Source organism: Peromyscus californicus, unplaced genomic scaffold, assembly GCF_007827085.1.
Source record: "Peromyscus californicus insignis strain IS unplaced genomic scaffold, ASM782708v3 Scaffold_23__1_contigs__length_62951481, whole genome shotgun sequence".
In the NCBI taxonomy this organism is placed as follows: Eukaryota; Metazoa; Chordata; class Mammalia; order Rodentia; family Cricetidae; genus Peromyscus; species Peromyscus californicus.
In genome coordinates this window covers 46,509,724-46,531,497 of record NW_026294534.1, presented here as the reverse complement: position 1 = coordinate 46,531,497, position 21,774 = coordinate 46,509,724, and the positions used below count along the sequence as shown (strand labels likewise).

The 21,774-nt window shown below is 38.2% G+C and overlaps 1 protein-coding gene across 1 annotated transcript in view; it reads right to left on the bottom strand.

The window, feature by feature from the left end:
• Window positions 1-3,329: 3,329 nt before the first annotated feature.
• Window positions 3,330-21,774, bottom strand: part of Hpgd (15-hydroxyprostaglandin dehydrogenase) — a 29,807-nt gene continuing 11,362 nt past the window's right edge. Inside the window, exons 4-7 of the mRNA XM_052752310.1 lie at window positions 20,465-20,561; window positions 7,657-7,733; window positions 6,139-6,302; window positions 3,330-4,303 (exon numbers count right to left, since the gene is read on the bottom strand). Of these exons, the coding sequence (XP_052608270.1) occupies window positions 4,165-4,303; window positions 6,139-6,302; window positions 7,657-7,733; window positions 20,465-20,561 (477 nt within the window). The 3' untranslated portion in view covers window positions 3,330-4,164. The remainder of the gene's footprint in view (window positions 4,304-6,138; window positions 6,303-7,656; window positions 7,734-20,464; window positions 20,562-21,774) is intronic.

Sequence of the window (21,774 nt, the reverse complement as noted above, 5' to 3'; positions counted from 1 at the left end):
CCACACATGTAACAACAATTAAAGAAAAACAAGTGATGAATTTGAAAGGAATCAAGGGGGCGGGCCAGTACATAGTAGGTTTTGGAGGGAAGAAAGGGGAGGGGGAAATGGTCTAATTATATTCTCATATCAAAAAAAGAAAACATTTAAAATAAAACCTTTACAGATTCCACGAGAAATAAAACTTACAGGATTCCCAAAGCCCATCCACAAGATTACAAACACACTAAAAACATCTGGGACGAGAGACTCTGACTAGCTAAGCTATCTAGAGGAGACTCCCATGAGCTGAGCTGCCTAGAAAACATTCCTCTACCTGTTGGGCTATGTAAGTACAACATTTACAGAGTCTCAGGGTTCCAGGCTTCGTGAGTTATCAAATCCCCATCATGCTGGAGTGAAGCAGCTGTATTGGAATCATCACTGCTTCTGTAAGTAACTTTTCACCCATATTCCTGGAAACAACATCAACAAACTCACCCCGTTGGACGCTGGTGCAATCGTTACTTTTATCAGTCATTGGTTTATTCTCTGGGGTGAATTGATATGTGTTTCATGCTTCCCCAGGAAAAGTGTCATGTGAAACTTGTATATCTGGTTCTGGCTGTTGGGAGGGTTGGGAACCAGCTGAGGAGCTATTTTAGAATGAGTAGTTGAAGTCCTAATGTGCGTAAATGCTGCCAAAAAAAATCTTTAGGGAGCAGAAAAGGATGCAGCAAATTGCAGTGTTGTATCTTAAGGGACTTTTGCAGCCATCTTATCCTTCAGTAACTAGCACCCTGATCCACCAGCTACCATTAATCTTCATGAGAAACTCTCCACCAACAAACTCATTAGAATTCACTGAAGGCTCCCGAAAGCTCAAGTGATCTTTGGCATCTCATTGTTCATAAAATAAAGTATTTTAATATACACATTTTGAGCACATTAGCCTCTCAGAGTTAATATTCTACAAAAGTGTAAATATAACGCTATAAGCAGAAGCAATCTAACAAACTCACGTGACTCATTTTCTTTTGATATTTACTTTATTGGGGGTGTGGCAGTGAATTTGCAATATCCCCTAGCTATCCCGAAAGTCATATAGACCTGCTCAGCTCATCATTCACTCTTTAGTTAAAAATTGTGGACTTTCTAACAGTTATAGTTTTATCCAGTGGAAATAACAATAATTTTATTTTTTCCCTTCACAGTCAAATTTCCTTTTTATTGCCTAATTAAACCAGAGTGTTGGGTAAAAGTGGGGAGATAATGGGAATTCTGGTTCTTTTCCCAATTACCCCAAGTTGTTTTTGTTGTTAACATTTGATCATTTAGCATGACAATTTTTCTGGTAGGTATTTTCTGAAAGAGTAAGAAATCACACTCTTAATATGGTATGAGTTTCAATTTTTTTTTATTATTTTTTAATTTGTGTGTATACATGTGTGTGCGTGCACGCATGCTGTTGTGTGTAAATACAGACACTTGAAGTGTGGGTGTGGAAGTCAGAGGTAGTTCTCAGAATCTATTCTCACCTGTCACTGTGGGATCCTGGGGTTGGTCTCAGAGTCTCAGGTCTATCAGTGTCTCTTGCCACCGAGACATCTTGCTGACCTTGGTATAAGTTTTTAGTGCATCTGCTGTTGTTACTAAGAATTGAAGTTGATCAGGGAAGATGGCAGTTTAGAAGCCATGCTAGAACTAGCAAATGATTACAGGTGGAGAAACAAAGGGAACAGGAATATTTCATCACTCCATCCGCTGCTTCTCCAGTCCCTAGGATATAATTACTCAACAACCCAATATCCATGGTTTCAGTGCTCGTTGCCAACAATAGTCTGAAAATATTTAATGGAAAAATCCAAGATATAAGTCATTCATAAGTTCTAAGTTAGTGTCATTTTAAGTAGCATGATAAAATACTGTGCCTTTTGATTCTTTCTCACTTGAGACATGAATAACTTTGTCCAACATGTCCATATTGGATATGCGACCCACTAATTAGCGTCTTGGCTGTCAGACTGACAGTCATGGCATCTGGATTCTTGTGTTCATGTAACACTTATTTAAAGTTTTTATTTGAGAAAAAAATCAGGGTGGCTGGATATTTCCATGTCTTTTCATCTAGTCCTCAATTTCTTTTGTGTGGTTATATTTGTAGATTTTTCTGTTCTGTAACTTCTAATTCCACTCATAAAGGAAAGTATTTAAAACTACATATTATTTATATTAGAATTTTTACTAAAAAATTAAGGAAACCAAGGTCTCCATTTCACATTTAGTTTAATTATTTTTTCAATTATCATATGGAGACATAGCATTGTAGACTTATTTAAAGCTACCTATAGAACATAAATTTTTAAGTAAATGTTTAACATGATGCAATGATATTTCAGTTTTATGTAATATTTGATTTTAAGTACATTTATAGTTAATTTGAAAAAATTTAATTCAAAGTATAACATACATTGATGTCTGTGAGCACAAAATAATAATTATCCGTAAATAAGAAGGTTTTTTTTTTTTGTTTTTGTTTTTTTTTTTTTTTTGGTTTTTCGAGACAGGGTTTCTCTGTGTAGCTTTGCGTCTTTCCTGGATCTCGCTCTGTAGACCAGGCTGGCCTCAAACTCACAGAGATCCGCCTGCCTCTGCCTCCCGATTGCTGGGATTAAAGGCGTGCACCACTGCCGCCCGGCCATAAATAAGAAGTTTAAGTAAAACGTCACATTATAGGGAGGAAAGATGTAAGACACACTACACATACCTGCAGTACTTGCTGACTGGTCACTATTAGAATATGCAAAGGTGTTTATGTCTAATTGTAACTCATTTCTACTAGATGTTCACAAATACTGGTTTCCTGCTACATGTCCATATTTCGGGTGAAACTTCAGACTAGTCATTCCTATTCAAGTTTCTCCTTAAAATTTAAGTGGTTAGGTCTTTATGGAAGAGTTAAAATAATGCAAAATATGCTTATAGTGCAGTATTTGGGAAGTACTCATCAATTTCAAATAGGTGGATTTTGTTCCAAGCTGAGAAGCCTAGACTTTTTCAGGCACAGTGAATCACTTACACAGCATTTCTTTGAGAAACTGACTGATGTGAAAATCATGTACTTTCACTTTTACTAGTATCATTTACTGCTTACAAATAGCATTACTCAGAGTGGGTGTATTTAAAGATCTTTAAATATTGGACAACAAAGAAAGCAAAGCAGAATTATTTCTCACTTTGTGTTATTAATATGAGTATATGTACAAAAACATTTTTAGTTTGGGATATAACAGAATTGGTTTTATCATCTCACTAGATGTACATATAAAAGACTAGGTAATTTATGTGAATTGGAATAAAAGAGTTTTATTGAAAGATAGGCACTTTTGAAATTAGTACAAACCAACAAAGAAATAATCAATAAAAATACATTGAATCATTTCTTAATAAGCATATACAATACATATAAAACTTTACAATTTCCTCCTTTATTGCTATAACTGTTGTTGAAAGTTTCATTCCTGAGGTTTATGGAATCCATTAAATTTCTAAAATTAGGAAGGAAAACAAAAACCATCTTCCTTGGTTTGAGGCTGAAGTGTGAATCTTCAGTGTTAGTAAAAATATCATTTTCCCATACATCAGACATTTTATTTGGACATGGTCCCACTGGAATTCATTCCCTAACTACTGACCCGCACACATACCATATCTTCAAAGAGTTGAAATGTTTAGCTTGTAGATCATGTACAAGCTGCTATTACTAAGTATTTCCATTGCAAAGTAGCCTCCCCCTCTTGAAGTGCAAACATATAAAGTGAATCATTTAAGATCTGTTTTGATTTAAATAACAATTCAAGTATCTCCTCTCTGAAAACCATTAATATTTATGAGCCACAGTGATAAATATGCTTTCTGAAAGGCAGAATATCTCTTGAATATCCTGTGTTTTGCCCTTAGATTATGTAGGTTATAACCCAGTTTTGGCTTGCACTGTATTTTTGCTAGCTTATTGTACATCTTTATCTATACATTTAACTGATCATTTAGAAAAATATTAACATCAGACACAGACAGGTAGGTTTCATACTACACAGCATTTCATTTTAAAAGCTATATTAATAAAGATGCAGTCTGAGTGAGTCCCTTGTGCTTAATTTCAGTGATGGTCAATGCTTAAGATGTTCATGGAGCTTTTACAAAAGATGGAGTGATGTCATAATCTTGAAAATGAATTCCTTTAGATGCTGTGATCTTCATGATGGCACCATTGAGAGCGTCATCTTCAATGAGTGTTATTAATCCATTGGCGATGATTGATGGGCTAAAAATGAAGGAAACATTTGTATTTTGAAAATAAATGGAACTAAATAACATCACAATATTTTCTTAAGCAGCTGCATGCTTATCATAGGGAAATACAATTCATTAAGCTATTGTTACCTTCAATTTTTATTCATTGAGATGTTAAGTAAATTATATAATAAATTTAGTGCTCATTGGGCAATGCATTTGAAGTCATTAATCATATTGCTAAAAATATTCACTTTCTCATCTAGACCAGATCAGTAGATATCTGACTTACTAGACAGAAACTCCACTGGAGGAAAAATAGAATCAATTAATAGCATTTATTGAAGATCATTTTTACCAAGTGCCATTTTAACTACATTCCATGATGTATATCATCTTATTGGTCTGCCAAAGATTCCTAAATTTGTTATACTATGCCTTTACATGTGAGAAAACTGATACTTTCTGAAGTTTGGTGAAGAAGTTCATGGTCAGTGGTGGAGTTAAAGCTGAGATTCAATCGTAGCTCTGACTCCTTCAACACCACAGCTATAATTCTGTGCTGAGAAAAACTCATCTAACTCATCTTGCAAAAGTCTCACATACTTTTTTTTTTTTTAAATGAAGGATACCCTTATGCCATGGCAGTATATTTGGATTTTATTATTTATTTTTTGTGAAAATTTTATTGCAAATAGACTCTTTTTCCTGTATGATATTCTGATTATGGCTTCCCCTCCCCCCGCTGCTCCAGTATCTCCTCACTTCCCCACTCACTCAAACCCACATCTTTCCTTTTTCTACCACACTAGAATACAACTAAAATAGGGATAGTAAAAATAATGATGATAAAACAAAATTAAACAAGATAAAAACAAACCAATAAAAGAAAAACAGCCAAAGAAAAAGCTCAAGAAATACGTATAGACACAGAGACACATCCAGAAATCCCATAAGAATCCAAAATAACGCTTTTTAAAAAAAAAAAGTCCTGGAAAGGCATTATGAGACAACCTCTAAAAATGCCGTTGAGTTTGTGCTGTCTGTCTACCATGGGGTATAGGATCTGGCCTTAGGAGTGGTTTGTATGTCCAGTGAGAGTCCACTGGAGAAAACTATTTTTTCATTTTCCAGTGGCTCTCAATTGCAGACAGCTTCTGGGCTAGGGATGGGGGCATGTGTCTGCTTTCCGTCTCAGTGCTCAGACCTGTTCAGGCCCTGTGCATGTTGCCACAGTCTCTGTGAGTTCATATTTGTGTCGGTCCATCTATTCTAACTTAGACACAGTTCTTTGATTGTGTGCCCAAGTGTGTGTCCGTGTTCATGTGTGTGTGTGTGTGTGTGTGTGTGTGTGTGTGTGTGAGGTCTGTGTCCATGTCCGTGTCCGTGTCCGTGTGTGTATGTGTGTGTGTGTGAGAGAGGGGGGGAGGGAGGGGGAGGGAGGGAGAGAGAGAGAGAGAGAGAGAGAGAGAGAGAGAGAGAGAGAGAGAGAGAGAGAGAGAGAGAGAGGATCAATTGTTTTTATGAAAGTGGTTGAAATTTTGGAGTCATATAACTATACAACATTACACACGGGTTTTACTTGATTTTTGCTTGAAGTTGAAGTTTAGGCAAGTAAGGTATAATTGCCGTGAAAAGCTAACAAATATCATTTAGATAAGAAATCTGATAAAGGCTGAAGGCTGTTTTCAAAGCAAAATTCGTAATGTTTAACCACAGTTCTATTCCTCCTGCCTGTTTTTCCTGTCAAAAGTTTGTCAACCCAAACCTTGAGATTTGTATCACTTTCTAAAATTTAAAACTTTAAAAAGATTGCTTGTGTAGATAATGCTTTGATCCACTGTGAAAAGAAAGAGATTTACTTACTCCAGGATTCCATAGAATTTCATCATCGCCTTGATCTGATCCTTATACTCTATATACTGGCCCATGTTTTCTTCTTTTTCAATGGACTCAAGGATGGGTGTGTTGACAAAGCCTGGACAAATAGCGTTCAGTCTTACTCCACTCTTCATAAGGTTGGCAGCCATCTGCCAATCAGAACACAGTTGAGGGCTTCAGGAGCTTTATAAAAGTACAGTACAGGACACTGAAACTAACAGTTCCTTATAATCCTCACGGAAAGCACACTCACTAGATAGGCTCTGAGATATGGAATAATTACCAGTGGGCATATAAGGTATAAACACACAGAATTCATTCATGAAAGCTCCAGTGCATTCACTCTTTTAAAAGTACCAACACTGGAAAACTCCTAAGATTACAGAATTATCCAAGCTGCTCTTCTCTACTGAACTCTTTAGGGACCTGAAGTCAAGCAACTGAGGCTTTTTTTTTTTTTTTTTTTGGAGGGGGGCAAACATCATAATAAAAGTTCTACTACTTATGAATTCAATATTGTCACACTATGTAAACATTACTTTTCATTATACAGAAATACACATAAAACAAGGTTGAATACTGGGGGGGCCGACCAAAATGTTTTCAACTCAGGCTTTTCAGTAACTTCTCCTTTTGTTTCTTCCAGAAATGATGACTCAATATTTACTAATTCAGCATCTGCAAGTAACTTCCTAACTGCTGTGAACCATGAGAATCAACTATAGAAATAGTCAGTCATACATTTAAATGTGAAATATCTGCTTGGTAATGGTTTATCTTCTTCTAAAACACTGAAATATTGTCTTTTTTTAAGATTTATTTATTGATTACATATACAGAAGAGGGAGCCAGATCTCATTACAGATGGTTGTGAGCCACCATGTGGGTGCTGGGAATCGAACTGAGGACCTCTGGAAGAGCAGTCAGTGCTCTTAACCTCTGAGCCATCTCTCCAGCCCCTGAAATATTTTCAAATTAAGTACTGAGGTCTATTCAACCCAAATTAAGAGTAAAGACTACTTTCCTTCTCAAGAATGATTAACCCTGGTGCTTCTGCTTATGATTTCTCCTTGTTAATGTGAAACTTCATCTTTCTGGTCCTTTCATCCTATCCAGTACTACTCAGAGACTTCCCAACTGTCCTTTTCTGCTGTCTGTGCTTCATAATACATTTTCCAAAGAGCAGGCAAAATTCTATTTGAGTGTTCTATTTAAGGACTCCTGACATTAATATTGTAGAAACTGTGCACAATTTTAAAAACAAAGAGTATTTCTCTATTATTTAAAATATTCATTAGTGTCACCTAATGACAGTGATATATTCTTTGTTTAGTCTTCTACATGATCGAAAATGTTTTCACCATAAGGATTTAAGTGGGATGTCTCCTCCATCTTTTGGCTAGATTTTTTTTTAATTTGTATTTCTTTTCTTATAGTCTATAAAATTTGGGTTTCATCTATGAGCACAAGGAGGAAGAGAGTCTGTGGTTCTGATTTCCTTACCGCTGCCGAGCGTGTGAATCCGATTATGCCGTGCTTGGAGGCACAATAAACAGGTTGTTGTGCAACAGGCATAAGTCCTGAAAGAAAGGAAGAAAAAGTCTAAAACAGTTGAAGTTCTCAAAAGTGGACTATCTTATAAAGACTGTACAAAGGATGGCTTTTGGTCACAGCACTTTAAGATTCATCCGGAAAGTACACTGGGGCGAAACCAGACCCCCAGGTGCAACAGCAGAACCCCAAACAACCCCAAACAAACAACCATCCCACAGAACCTATTGGACTTGAGTGACTGTTGCTGCCAAGCTTATTTCTCACGTCAGTCCAAACTTAACAGTCGGATTTAACTACTCATTTATATATTTTCATGACTGATGAGTTTCTTCCACTAACTTTATTTTCCTTTTGAGACAGAGTCTCACTATATATCTCAGGCTGTCTTTGAACTTGTAATCCTCCTGTTTTAGCCTTCCAAGTACCAGGATTATGGGTGTGTACCACTTTGCCTGACTCAGGTGATCCAGTTTTAACAATTCTTTTTCAATATGTAATTCCTCTCAGTCAGGAAGTAGTGACTGGCCCCTGGTTACTGTGAGATTCATTCACATCAAGTGTCATATTCGTGTTAAATTATTCTGCTGATATGTGCCAGTCTCCACCCAGCTAACTAGTCACACAACATCACCACCACATGGTTGAAAGTGTCATGCCAAAGTTCAGCAATAAAGTCAGACCTTAACCACTCCCTGGGTGCCTTCCAGGCTTCCATTTATGAAGCATGTTTGCCCAAGAGCAGTTTAAATCCCTGAAGAGGGTAGATCACACTTAGTACACAGTGATCTCAAGGTACTAGAACATGTTGGTCCTCTTGTTGTTTTGAGTCAGTAAAATGTGCAAGAATTTACAGTGTCTCCACAGGGTACATAGGGATGTCAGACGTGTAAGATAAAGAGAACAAGGGAGTGTAGCCAGATGGTACTGCTTTTGTCCCTGTGTCATCTATTTGTTACAGGTATATGGGACAAAGGTAGTGTTTGCACGATGGTCTTCACATCCTGCGCAAATAACAAAAGGTACGTCTTGAATCACAGATAAGCTAACTGACACAGCCACAGAAATGACAAGAATACTGTTCATAAATATTATCAAAGGTGATGACTGAATGAATTTTTGTTACCTAGATAATAGAGTGGACAAACTTACGATCTCTAGTTATTTCAAGGGGTCACACGTGAGAAATATATAAACTAGTTTTTTTTGGCTGTGGTCATGAGCAAGCACACACACTATATATATATATATGCCATTTCTTTAGAAGTAGAATTGCATACAAACAAAAACCAACCCAACCAACTAACCCACCAACCAGCCAACAAACCAACCAACCAAGCAAACAAAAACCAAGGTCTCACTATATACTCCAGACTGGTCTCAAGTTTTCTATGTAACATAAGCTGGCCTTGAACTCTCAATCCTTCTGTCTCAATCCTGCAAGTGCTTGGATTAAAAGCAGGAGCTACCGTATCCCAGTGACTTTGTTCCCATTAAAAAAACAGCATTGGGTTTTATGAACTTTATTTTAACATTGTAAGTTTTCACTGTATTTAAATTTTTATAGCTTTGCTGAGTTGTAATTGATATAAAAAAACAGCATATTCTTTTTATTTATTTATTTTTTAAAAATTTTTCTTTATTAAGAAATTTTCTACTCACTCCTCATGCTATCCACAGAGCCCTTCTCCTCCCTCCTCCCACTCCCAGCCCTCTTTCCCAAGCCACCCTGCATCCCCACATCCCCCAAATCGAGTTCTCCCATGGGGAGTCAGCAGAGCCCAGCACACTGAGCCCAGGCAGGTCCAAACCCCTTCTCACTGCACCTAGGCTGTGCAAGGTTTCTCACCACAGGCACTGGATTCCCAGAAGCCTGCCCATGCACCAGGGACAGATCCTGATCCCCCTGCCTGGGTGCCCCCCAAACAGTTCGAGCCAAACAACCGTCTTCCGTGTCCAGAGGGCTTAGTCCAGTCCCATGGGGGCTCCACAGCCACCAGTCCACAGTTCATGGAAAAAACAGCATATTCTTAAGGTGCATAATTTTATAAGTTTTGACATATGTATAAACAACTGATGTTATGAGCATAAACTATGAAGCTATAAGCATATGACAACAAACAAGTCCATCACCTTATGATTCTTTCCTTCTGCCCTTCGTCCTCCACCCAAGAAACTACTGATATGTTTTGTTAGTGTTTGCATTTTCTAGAATTTTATGCATATGTAATCAATGAATTTTTTGGGGGGGTTTGGTTCTTTCATTTGTGATAACTATGTTGGGATTCATTCATCAGTATCTTATTGATATTATCATCATTACTATTATTGTTCTGCTAAACAGCAATCCACTGAATGATATAGCATTTATCTATACAATGCATTCACTTTGCAATAGATATTTGGGCTGTTTCCAGTTTTGTGGTATTAAAATTCAAAATAAAGAGGACTCTACCCACCGGTTAGGCATTTGGTCAAATTCTAGATGATTTGGTTAAATGGAGATTTTTTTTTCATCTCACAGAGGGTGTTGATTTCATTTATCGCCTCACAGACTTTGAATGGGTAGGGTGGATTATTGATCTGCAGTGCTTCTTGTACTAGGGTGGGTATAATGTGACTTTGGGACCCCATTCAAATGGCAGTTTAAGTGTCTGTCTTCCTTTGGCTCAATCTCTTCCTCTGTAGTAGCAAATACAGCTACGCTTTGGAAGCATTGGCTTCTCTCCTTGGCTAGACCTGTAAGCATGCCGAACAACTCTAGACTTGTCACCGACCCTCTGGTTTCTGTATGTTCCTGTTCTGGATGACTTTATCTGGTGAACATAGTTTCCTGGTTCCTCTCTTTTTGTGTCATGTGCGCACACACAGATGGGGCCGATTTTTCTCAAGGTTGAACTCCAACTTCTCAGCAAGAACCCCTCATCTGCTATTTGTTCCTGACATGGAGCTTTGTTTTAGTCACAGCCACCTCTCCTGACAATCTTCTTTACTTAAATTATGTGGATACTAATTCCAACATTGGGGCTGCACTGAATTCATTTCCAGTACACACACACACACACACACACACACACACACACACACACGAGTAAGATTAAGCACAAAGGCAAACATATGTAAATTAAAATGCATATAACCAATGGGTGGACTAGTACTATATAAAATATCACTTATAAGCACTGTTTTAGTATTTAAATATGACCGCTTTGCTTTTTTTCTCCAAGAAACTAACAACTTTCACACAGACTGGGAGAAAATACTTCTAAAAGTTATATGTCATAAAGGACTGCTAACGAAATATACCTATCAAATTTTAAAACTCAACAGAAAAGAAATAAAAACTTTTTAATACAGATAAAACTACCTCTCTGAAGAAGATACTACATATGACAAAGAGGTATATGAAAATATGCTCTCTGGGTGGTGGTGGCGCACACCTTTAATCGCGGCATTTGGGAGGCAGGCGGATCTTTATGAGTTTGAGGCCAGCCTGGTCTATAGAGCAAGATCCAGGAAAGGCTCCAAAGCTACACAGAGAAACCCTGACTCAAAAAACAAACAAACAAAAAACAATAATAAAGAGAGAGAAAGAAAATATGCTCAACCTCATTGTGTCCTCATGAAATTTCAAACTAAAACGAGGTACCCCTTCATCTTTTACTGCTGTTTTTGGTCCTCTTTGTACCCACTGTTCCTGGACAACATACTCTCAATTCCTCTCTCTTTGTCACAGGCACACAGGCAGTCACAAATTATTTTCATACTTCAATTCTAGTTCACTAGCCGGAACTAATTAGAATAGCCCAAATCCAGACACTGAGAGTCGCAAATGCTAGTGAAATAGAACAATAGGAATTCCGAGTCATTGCTGGTGGGAATGCAAAATGGCACAGGCCCCATGGAGTCAGCCTGGCAGTGTTTGACAAAAATGTCTTTTTACAACACGACTCAGCAATTGTGCTCCTTGGCACTAACCCAAAGTAATTGAATACGTATGTCCTCACAAAAACCTGAGCGTGGATGCTTCCAGTGGTCTTGTGTGTAACTGCCCAAAGTTGGAGTCAAGTGAGATGTCTTTCTATGAGTAAAGGAATAAAATAGTACACTGTACTTAGCACTAAAAATAAATGAAATATCAAGCCATGAACAGATGAGGCAGAAACTAAATTTTTTATTGTGAAGAAACAAAGCTGAGCTGCAAAAATGACATATGGTAGGATTCAAGCCATGACTTCCTAAAAAAGGCAAAGCTGTGGAGACAGGGGAAAGATGTGTGTTTGCCAGGGCTGCATAGGGGAGAAATGAACTGGTAGAGCAGGGGGTTATCAGAGCATGCAGACAGGGCAGCATGCACAATAAGATAGCTGCCAATTTGAGTCAGTGTCGTCTGTTCACGTCTACACCAAGAGTGGACCTTATGAGGAAGTCACAGCACCATGCCTACCTTCATGATCAAGGGAATGCTAAATTTCAGTGAGGCTTGGTGAATAAAGACTGTACTCACCCACTTCGAGGATCTTTCAATCTAATCAAATACGTGTTCTGGTGGTGGTGGTGGTGTGGTGGTGGTGATGGTGATGGTGATGGAGGTGGTGGTGGTGGTGTGGTGATGGTGATGGTGATGGAGGTGGCGGTGGTGGTGTGGTGGTGTGGTGGTGGTGGTGGTGGTGGTGGTGGTGGAGGTGGAGGTGGTGATGGTAGGAGAGTGAATCCTAATGTAAGTTATGAACTGTAAGTGAAAATGTGCCAGGGTATATTTATCTATTGGAACAAATAGAGTACTTTAGAAAGGGTGCTGTTAGTGAAAGAGACTGCTACTAAGTGATAGTAGAGAGGTAGGCACGTTCTCCGTACTTTGTGCCCAATTTTGTTTTGAACCTAACACTTCTCTATTAAAATGAAGCCTACCGAAAACAATATTTTTAGTCTCACTTTATTTGAGACAGGATCTGGCAACTGTATTCCAGCTTGGCTTGGAACTCATGATGTAACCCAGGCTAGCTTTGAAATCAAGATCCACCTGCCTCACCTTTTTTGAGTGATGGGATGACAGGCGTGTCCCACTAAGCTAGGCAATGTTATCTTTGTAATTAAATGTATCAAGAGGGATCACAACACAGTGGATTGGACCTTGCGTATCAGGCAGACTGAGCTCAAATCTTCAATCCAGAATTATGAGCCCATCTGCCATGTCAACTCTGCAGAGATAAGTGGCGCATACTGTAATGCTTTCTGATGCAAGCTGGGGTAGTAATAAAATCTACTATGAGTCTACAGTAAATCAATGTACACAATATGCTTAAAATGATGCTACACACATAGTAACAACATCACTATGAGAGTTGATCTTCATTGCCAACTTGACTACCTTTAGAATCACCTAGGAGACACACTTTCAATCCAGAATTATGAGCCCATCTGCCATGTCAACTCTGCAGAGATAAGTGGCGCATACTGTAATGCTTTCTGATGCAAGCCGGGGTAGTAATAAAATCTACTATGAGTCTACAGTAAATCAATGTACACAATATGCTTAAAATGATGCTACACACATAGTAACAACATCACTATGAGAGTTGATCTTCTTTGTCAACTTGACTACCTTTAGAATCACCTAGGAGACACACTTCTGCATGTGTCTCTGAGGATGTTTCTATAGAGGTGCAACCAGGAAGGGCTGAGTCCTGGACTGAGAAAGAAAAAAGGGGGACGGGGAGTAGATGAAAGGAGAGAGAGAGAGAGAGAGAGAGAGAGAGAGAGAGAGAGAGAGAGAGAGAGAGAGAGAGAGAGAGAGAGAGAGAGAGCAGAGTGACAGCATTCCATTTTCTGTGCCTCCCGATCTGTCCAGCATAAACAGGCTCATTATTACAAGCACACTTCCTTCCTTCCCTGGCATAATTGTTTATATCCTTAAACTGTGAGTCAAACAAATCCTTCCAAACTTATTTCAAGCCAGTCATTTTGTCACAACCATAGAGAGTTAACAAATACAATTACAATTTGTTATTTTTACATCAACATACTGGAACATTCATCATTTTCTCTTAAGATAAAAATTGAAATTATTGATTAATTGACATATTTACCCATCTATCTGCTTTGCATTTTTTTTAAAAAAGAAACTATATTTTTTTTTCTAAAATGTTACAAACCTGGGACAGCATCCTAATTAGCAAACCATGGACTGTTATAAATCCTACCACACACACACACACACAAAAAAAAAAAAAAAACTTACGGAAGTAGATTCATATAAGAACTTTGAATTTAGTTCCCTTTAAGAGTAAACTATAATCAAGTCCTATTTTAACAATATTCAGCTGCAATGAGGGTTAGATAAGTCCATAGAAGGAGCTTTGACAATACAAGGACTCCTAAGGTCAAGCTGCTGGAATTAATACCTGCTAAATAAATTAATTTGTCCTTCTGTAAAGGATTCAAACGCAGCAGCAACAGCAAAACAGTTGGTTGTGCTGGGGCTGGAGAGATGACTTGGCAGCTAAGAGTGTATTCTGCCCATGCCGAGGATCAGTTTGTTTCCGGATGGCCATATCAGGTAGTTCACAACTGCTTGTCATTTCAGCTTCAGGGGTCTAGTGCCTCTGTCCCTCTGGGGGCACCTGCACTGATCTGTGTACACACATAGACATAGACATAGACACACACACACACACAGACATAGACACACACACACACACACACACACACACACACACACACAGACACACAGACATAGACACACACACAGACACACAGACACAGACATACACACACACACACACACAGACAGACACTCACAGACATAGGCACACACACACAGACACACACCATACCTAAAACTAATAAAAAATATTCTTTTATTTAACATCGTAAGAAATCTCTGATTGGTGCTTTAAAATTGATACTTGATATTTTAAAAGTCAAGCATGGTATTTTTCAATAACTATGTTGACTAATAAAATACAAGATGGTTCTTTTAAAACACTCTCTCAAGCCTAATGCTAGCCTTTATGTCTGCCAACAATAATAAATTTAAGATTCTTCAGTGGGTAAAATGCTTGTAAAAGTGTAAGGACTCGAGGTCAGATCTCCAGCACCCATGTACAAAGCCGGGCACAGTAGTGTACACCTGGAACCCCAGAACTGAGGGGTGGGCAGAGACAGGCAGATACTGAGAGCTCACTGGTCAGCCTGTCTAGATGAGCTCTAGGCGCACTGAGGAACAAACGGTCTGAAAAGTTAAGATGTGCACACAAACAAACACCACACACATATACATAAAATACAGTTTTAAAAAATCAGTAGGGTAAGCAGTGTGTGTACTTCTGTATGAATGAGCATTTATGCCGTAAGCATAGTCATGTCAAGGACTCTAATGCCTCAGACCCATGGAACAGCAGGATCTTTGGCGAATCAGGCTCAGGGGAATGGTAAAGTCTTCCTCTGTTCTGAATATGGATCTTGACAGTGTGTACGGAAAATATGAAGCCCAGACTCTTTCTCCTTGATAACTTCACCTTTGGACTGCTCCCTTACCGAGACCCCTAACTCATCTCCTGGTGCAGTTGCATATAACAAACATGGCTGTTTCCTGGCTCCTGGCTCATTGCTATCAGAGCTCATGGCCTACCCAGTCACAGTTTTTCTTTACTTGTATCCACTCTCTATCTCTCGAGTCTGGTCAATTCCAAAGCTGTGCAGATCACAACACAGTAGAAGGAGAAATTCTTCACACAAAATAAATGTTTTCTATGACTATTCGAGGTACTACTAAATAATACCAGATGATAAAATAATTTATATAGTATATATAAGACATTTGAAATACTTGAAAATTACTTATGTATGTATAAAGTCATAGTGCTAAAATTCTATTTTCATTTTATTCTCTTCTTAATATTTTTCTATCCATACTTGTAAAACCCAGCCTTAATAGCCACATTTCCCAATAAATAAAAAGTTAATTTTTTTATTTTGTGCAAAAGCTAACGTTTTTCTCACAATTGTATAGAATCTGCAAGCATATTTTTTTCTCAATAGATATGAATCATGTAAAATATACTATGTAAAAATACTGAAAAAAACTCAATTTATGAATATAAATTGTGAATCCAAACATGCTATTTTTGGAGTCAGAAAAACAGGATCTAAATCTGCCACATTTTCTATACAACCCCAAAGGAAACTAACCATTTGCTTATCTGTCTATTTTTATCTCCACTTTTTTATATGAGGGGGAAATGGAGAAGTAGTGGGGATCTATTTATCTATGTTTATGCCTAAAATGACCAAAGAAACTTGGGGACTTCCTCATTATACGGTTTTCACATGACAGAACACGTTATTCAGGGCAGTTTTGGTTTTTTTTGTTTAGCTTTGTGTGATTCTGGAATACGGCACAGGGACTGATGCACGCTAGGAAACTGTCCTCATACTGAGTTAGCACCATCCCCATCCTCGAGTGGCTTTTCTTTTTATTGTTAGGTTTACTGAGAGGTTATATGTGAAAGTGTGGCATGACATAAGAAGTGACAGAATATTTACAACTATTACATATTTTATAATAAAAATCTTTTCAGGAAGATAAATCCAAGAATATTTTCAGTGATTAATTCTCAGAAAATTGCTGTTAATATTCCATCAAAATTCTACTTCCTGTAAGTCCAGTCCCTACTGTGATGTTGCCAGAAGAAACAGAGATGGCCTTTACCCAGCCAGTGAAGATCCCTAGTCACAGTGGAAGCCAGATTTCTTGCAGTGAACACCTATGTCCTCTTTCCTTGGAATGGAGTTTCAGGATCACCCAAAATCCTATTCCTAAGTAAAGTTTGCAGTGAGAAACACAGCTCTAGAAGACTATTACTTCCCATACTAGGAAACAGTGAATCTGCCCAGTTCCTAAACACCTCATTAAAACATTTAAGATTCCACACCAGTCCTTTCTAATATGCGTCTTCTTAATTATTTTATGATTAAATACAACAAAAGTGATACTAGTCTTTCTGGACTAGCAAGGGAAGCTTTGGCAGTGCCAATCAGGAAGTGGGGCTCATACACTCATGACAGTGTGCATCAGAACCATTAGGATCCATATAGTAGGAAAAGTTGATCCACCCCGGGACATTCACTAAAATATTGCAAGGTGAGTTTTCTTTTATTATAACTAGTCATTATTACAATGTTTTTCACACTGTGTAGTTCCTTTGAAATTAGTGGTTTCAATGACTGTTGAAGATAATTCAATGAATTATCTGAATTATTGAATCTAAAGCTTGCTGTTTTGAGTAGGCTGGTTGGCTAGTGAGCTCTTGGCATTCTCCTGTCTCCACCCTTCAATATTGGGGTTACAGGCATGGGTGGCGGTGCCAAGCTTGCTGCATGAGTGCTGAGGATTTGAACTCAGGTTTTCACGCTTGCCTATTAAATGGTCTTACTCACGGAACTTCGTTCCCATCCTAAGAAGCCCATTTGACTTGTTGAGGTGTCGTGTGCCCGCACAGTTACCCAGTCATCGGCAATAAGACAGACTTCATTCTCGCTTGCTCCCTCCAGCATTTTTTTTAATACTTGAGTATGGAACAGAATGAGTGTTTGTATATTGTGTTTAAACAAAAACTCCTATAGAAGAGTCCACGTGGAGAGCAATGGCCAGACCCTCTTCTGGAGGGGCAGGTGGAACACATTCATTCCTCTGCTCAGGCTCATCCACTCTGCTCGTTAAACCCATTAGCTGCCTTCGAAACTGTGTCAGAGTGGTCATTACTCATAAGTTCTCTGCCCAAGCCAGTGTGACAACTTGTGGTTTTCCCAGGGCAGTGAAGGACTCTGCTGGTCTACAAGAAATCATAAGGGCTGAACCAGATGAGCTGAATATGGCCTGCAACTCTACATGCACTAGAGTGAGCAGAAAAAAAAACAAAACCCAAACTGAAAAACGTGCAAAGGAAGCTTGGAAAACAAACAGGAAGTAAATATTAAAAACACTTTGAAAGGGAGAAATAGTCTTCTCCAGGGAAGAGTATTCAGTTGGTTATCTAATAACAAGTGGTTGGCCCTGAAAACATAGATCAAGTAACATTATATAGATTAGCAACTTATATTTAGTATACATATTTCATATATATGTATGTATATATATCATTTCTCTCTATGTATATTTATATGCATATAACAACAATTAATGAAAAAAGGAGGCCATAAATTTGAAAAAGAATAAGAAGGGGTATATGAGAGGGAGGGAGGAAAGGAAGGGAAAATAATGTAATTATAATCTCAAAAACAAAAAAGTACTTAATATTTAATAATACCTCTAAGGTTTTGTTTGTTTGTTTGATGACCTCAATCTATGTACCATGACTCAAGGTCATACATTTGTTGATATGGTTTTGAGAAAATTGTGAATAAGGGGTTCTCTTTTATCTCTTATTATTTTAATACTCTGTTGTTCATGTGTGTGTATGTGTGTGTGTGTGTGTGTGTGTGTGTGTGTGTGTGTGTGTGTGTGTATATGGCTGCAAGTACATGTACACGCACATGCGCTTATTCATGCTAGGTGAGTGCTCTTCTACTGAGCTACATGCTCAACCTTTTTTATCTTGAGACAAAAATCTCACTATGTAGCTCAGACTTGCTTCAGACTGGCCATTCTCTTGTCTGCTCCTCTTTAATGTTGGGATATATATATATATATATATATATATATATATATATATATATATATGCTCTGAAATTTTATCAAATTGATCCACTGTGTATGAGTTAGACATTACTTGATAAAACGCAAGACTGTTCTGAAACTTTTGCGATGAAGGCATGTTAGCGAAAGCTCTGGGTGGGAAGCGCGGTAGCAGAAGATGGCTAATGAGAACGAGGAAATGATATACAGCAGGTGTGCAGGCTGCATTGGCTGTGCAAAGGACACTTGAAGAGGCCTGAAAGCCGAGCAGAGTGGACACAGAGACACTTAGTCCATTGTTTAGCCTTTTAAAATGGGGGTGTCTCACATGTTAGGATGAAAATCAAAGGGAGGAGGAATTTGAGACGACATAATAGTCATTATGATAATAGGATCAGAAAGTTAGTTTAGAACCAAAGCAATATCCTATCACTGAATTTCTAATAATCCACAGTTGCACCTGCAGGACCAAAAACTTATACATAGTTATAGATCTTGTGTCAGAAATAGGCAAAAAAAAAAAAAAAAAAAAAAAAGCTCCATGGGTAAGTGGCATGATGGGGCCAGCTCTTAGCGAAGAAAGCAAAATGAACATTAGATTGAGGCCCTTAAATTGCTCTTCTTGATGACACGTTGGACCTTGGGGTTCAGGCCAGCTCCCAGCGTGTGTGTCGAAGGAGGGAAAGCTGCACTGTCACAGGAAAGTTAGCAACAGCCTTGAGGGTCGGGACCCCCTCCCCCATGAGGCCTGGAGGGACCAGCCAAAGGGAAAGATTTATTCAAGACAGGGTTTCAGTTTCCTTTATGTTCTTCCTAGGCTCATAATCTTGGACAAAGAAGAGTTTAGACTCGCTATCAAGTGTGAGCAGTCTTCTTAAATGTCATGGCTTCACTTGCACCCTTCTAGAAGCATTGGTGAATTATTCCGAGAAATTCTGTTGTTGTTGTTCATTTGTTTGAGACGGGGCATTGCTGCTGGCTAAGCTGGCTTCTAATCTGGGCCGTCCTCCTTCCTCCTACCTGAGCTCCTTCAAGTGCTGGTGATACAGGTGTGGACCAGCACATCCATCCCTCACTGGAGTTGTAAAAAGTATAGTTACTTAACTGAGTCGCTCCACACATTGGCGGCTGTTATTGAAGAATACAGCATTTTGCTGACATTAAACCACTTTATTCTGAATGAAAACCACCTTTGGATTGCTTGTGTGGCCTCATTTCTTCAGTCCTCGGTGTGGCAAAAGATCAGCTGTCCACTGAAACCATTTTTCTTACATGTACAATTAGAAAATATTTTCCAGATTTTTCAAGTAGCTAGATGAATCATGGGTCAAATTCTGCACTGGAATGTAAGCACAGTAAGGTCTGCCATGGCTTGGGTGGGTGGGGGAGGAAGAGCAGTGATGTGTCCTCCACATGCCTTACTTCTTTCTACTGGACAAAAAGGTTTCTGCCTACTGCAGATCAACACTAGTAGCTCTGTGATAGAGGTGAAGACCTTCTGTCAGCCAGGTTTTCCAACTTGCTGTATATAGACTAGGTACCCAGGACTAAAAATTTTGCCCTCGATAATACACAGATGTTGTCAAAACTAATTATATCTCAAAACTAAGATGTGTTTGGATATTGTTTAACAGCTTAACATACACCAACTAGTACAAATGATGTCACAGTTTAAAATTACACATTCTCACTAAATTCACAAGGGAATAGAGATAGGTGACATCACATTAGTAATTTTTATTTTGTCAAAAGTTTTTTTTCACAAGTATTACTGCTGGGAAGTATTAAAATAATTTTTGAAAACAAGTAACTGGAAATACACACACACACACACACACACACACACACACACACACACACACAAGCAATATCACCGTAAAGATAACTTTGAAAAGAAGTAACAGATGCATTGTTCAAATTTTTTGCATTATGTGTAGAAAAATCTAAAAAAATCTTTAAGGAAACAAATAACCAGATTTAATTCAATCTTGTTATGATGATTCATATACTTCACAGATTTACTTCTGTGGTCCAAATTATCAATAAGAAAAAAATTCCTGTTAAAATGAGAATTGTTCTTACCTGCTAGTGAAGACATGTTGATGATGACGCCACCTTCGCCTCCATTTTGCTTACTCATGTAATCCAAAGCAAGGTAGGTCCCACTGATAACAGAAACCTAACCCAGGAGAAAAAATGGAAAGAGCGATACAGCTATTAGTCTTTATCATCTATCTACATACCAAATATGTTGCTCACTCAGGTATGTAGGGAGATCTGCAAGTATAATCAATGAGAGTTTTTGCATGCTTTAAATTTTTAATTGCTCCTGATTTGCTTTTTTTGCCCTCCTAACATTAGTGTAAGTTATCATATTTCTACATAAGTTCACCTAACTTATGGGCATATCTATGTCTGGGCATGCAGCCTATATCCCTAAGAGTAATTTATCTTTTCACGTGGACACCCATAGAGAAAACTGAATTTTCATTTGCAAGCATGTACATTCTTATCAGCAGTGTACAAAGGCTCCCTTTTCCCAACATCCTCGTCAACATTATTTTATTTACTTTCCGTTGACGGTCATTCTGACTGCCATGAGATAGATCCTGTCATTTTCATTCTTTTTTTTTTTTTTTTTTTTTTTTGGTTTTTCGAGACAGGGTCTCTCTGTGTAGCTTTGCGCCTTTCCTGGAACTCACTTGGTAGTCCAGGCTGGCCTCGAACTCACAGAGATCCGCCTGGCTCTGCCTCCCGAGTGCTGGGATTAAAGGCGTGCGCCACCACCGCCCGGCGTCATTTTCATTTTCCTGGTGGCTAAGAATGTTGGAAGTTTGGTTGATGTTTATGGGTTACATTTGTATTTTTATCTTTTGAGACTTGCTGGTTCACTTTCATTAGCTCATTTATTGATGGTTTTGCTTTTTACTTCAAGAGTGTGTTTATTTTTCTCTTTGAGTTCTTTATATATTCTGATTACTAATCTTCCATGAGATGAATAATTAGGAAATTTTTTCCCCATTCTGTAAGCAGTCTCCTCACTCATTTGTTTATTTTCCCAAGGACTGAAGCTCTTTTCAGAGAGCTTTTGCCTATGTGTGTATCTTAAAGTATTTCCTCAGGATTTTCTTCTAAGACTTCCAGAGTTTTAGGTCTTACATTAATATCTCAGAAACATTTTGAGTGGGTTTTTGTACAGAGTGAAGAACAGAAATCTAACCTCTTTCTTCTACATATGTATACCACTTGTTGATGAGACTCTCTAATGTATGGTTTTAGCATCCCTGTGAAATTTCAGATAGTTTTAACTATGTATGATGGTATAAATGTGAGGTTTCTATTCTATTCTATTGATCTACATATATGTTCTGCGTTAATATCATGTTGTTTTT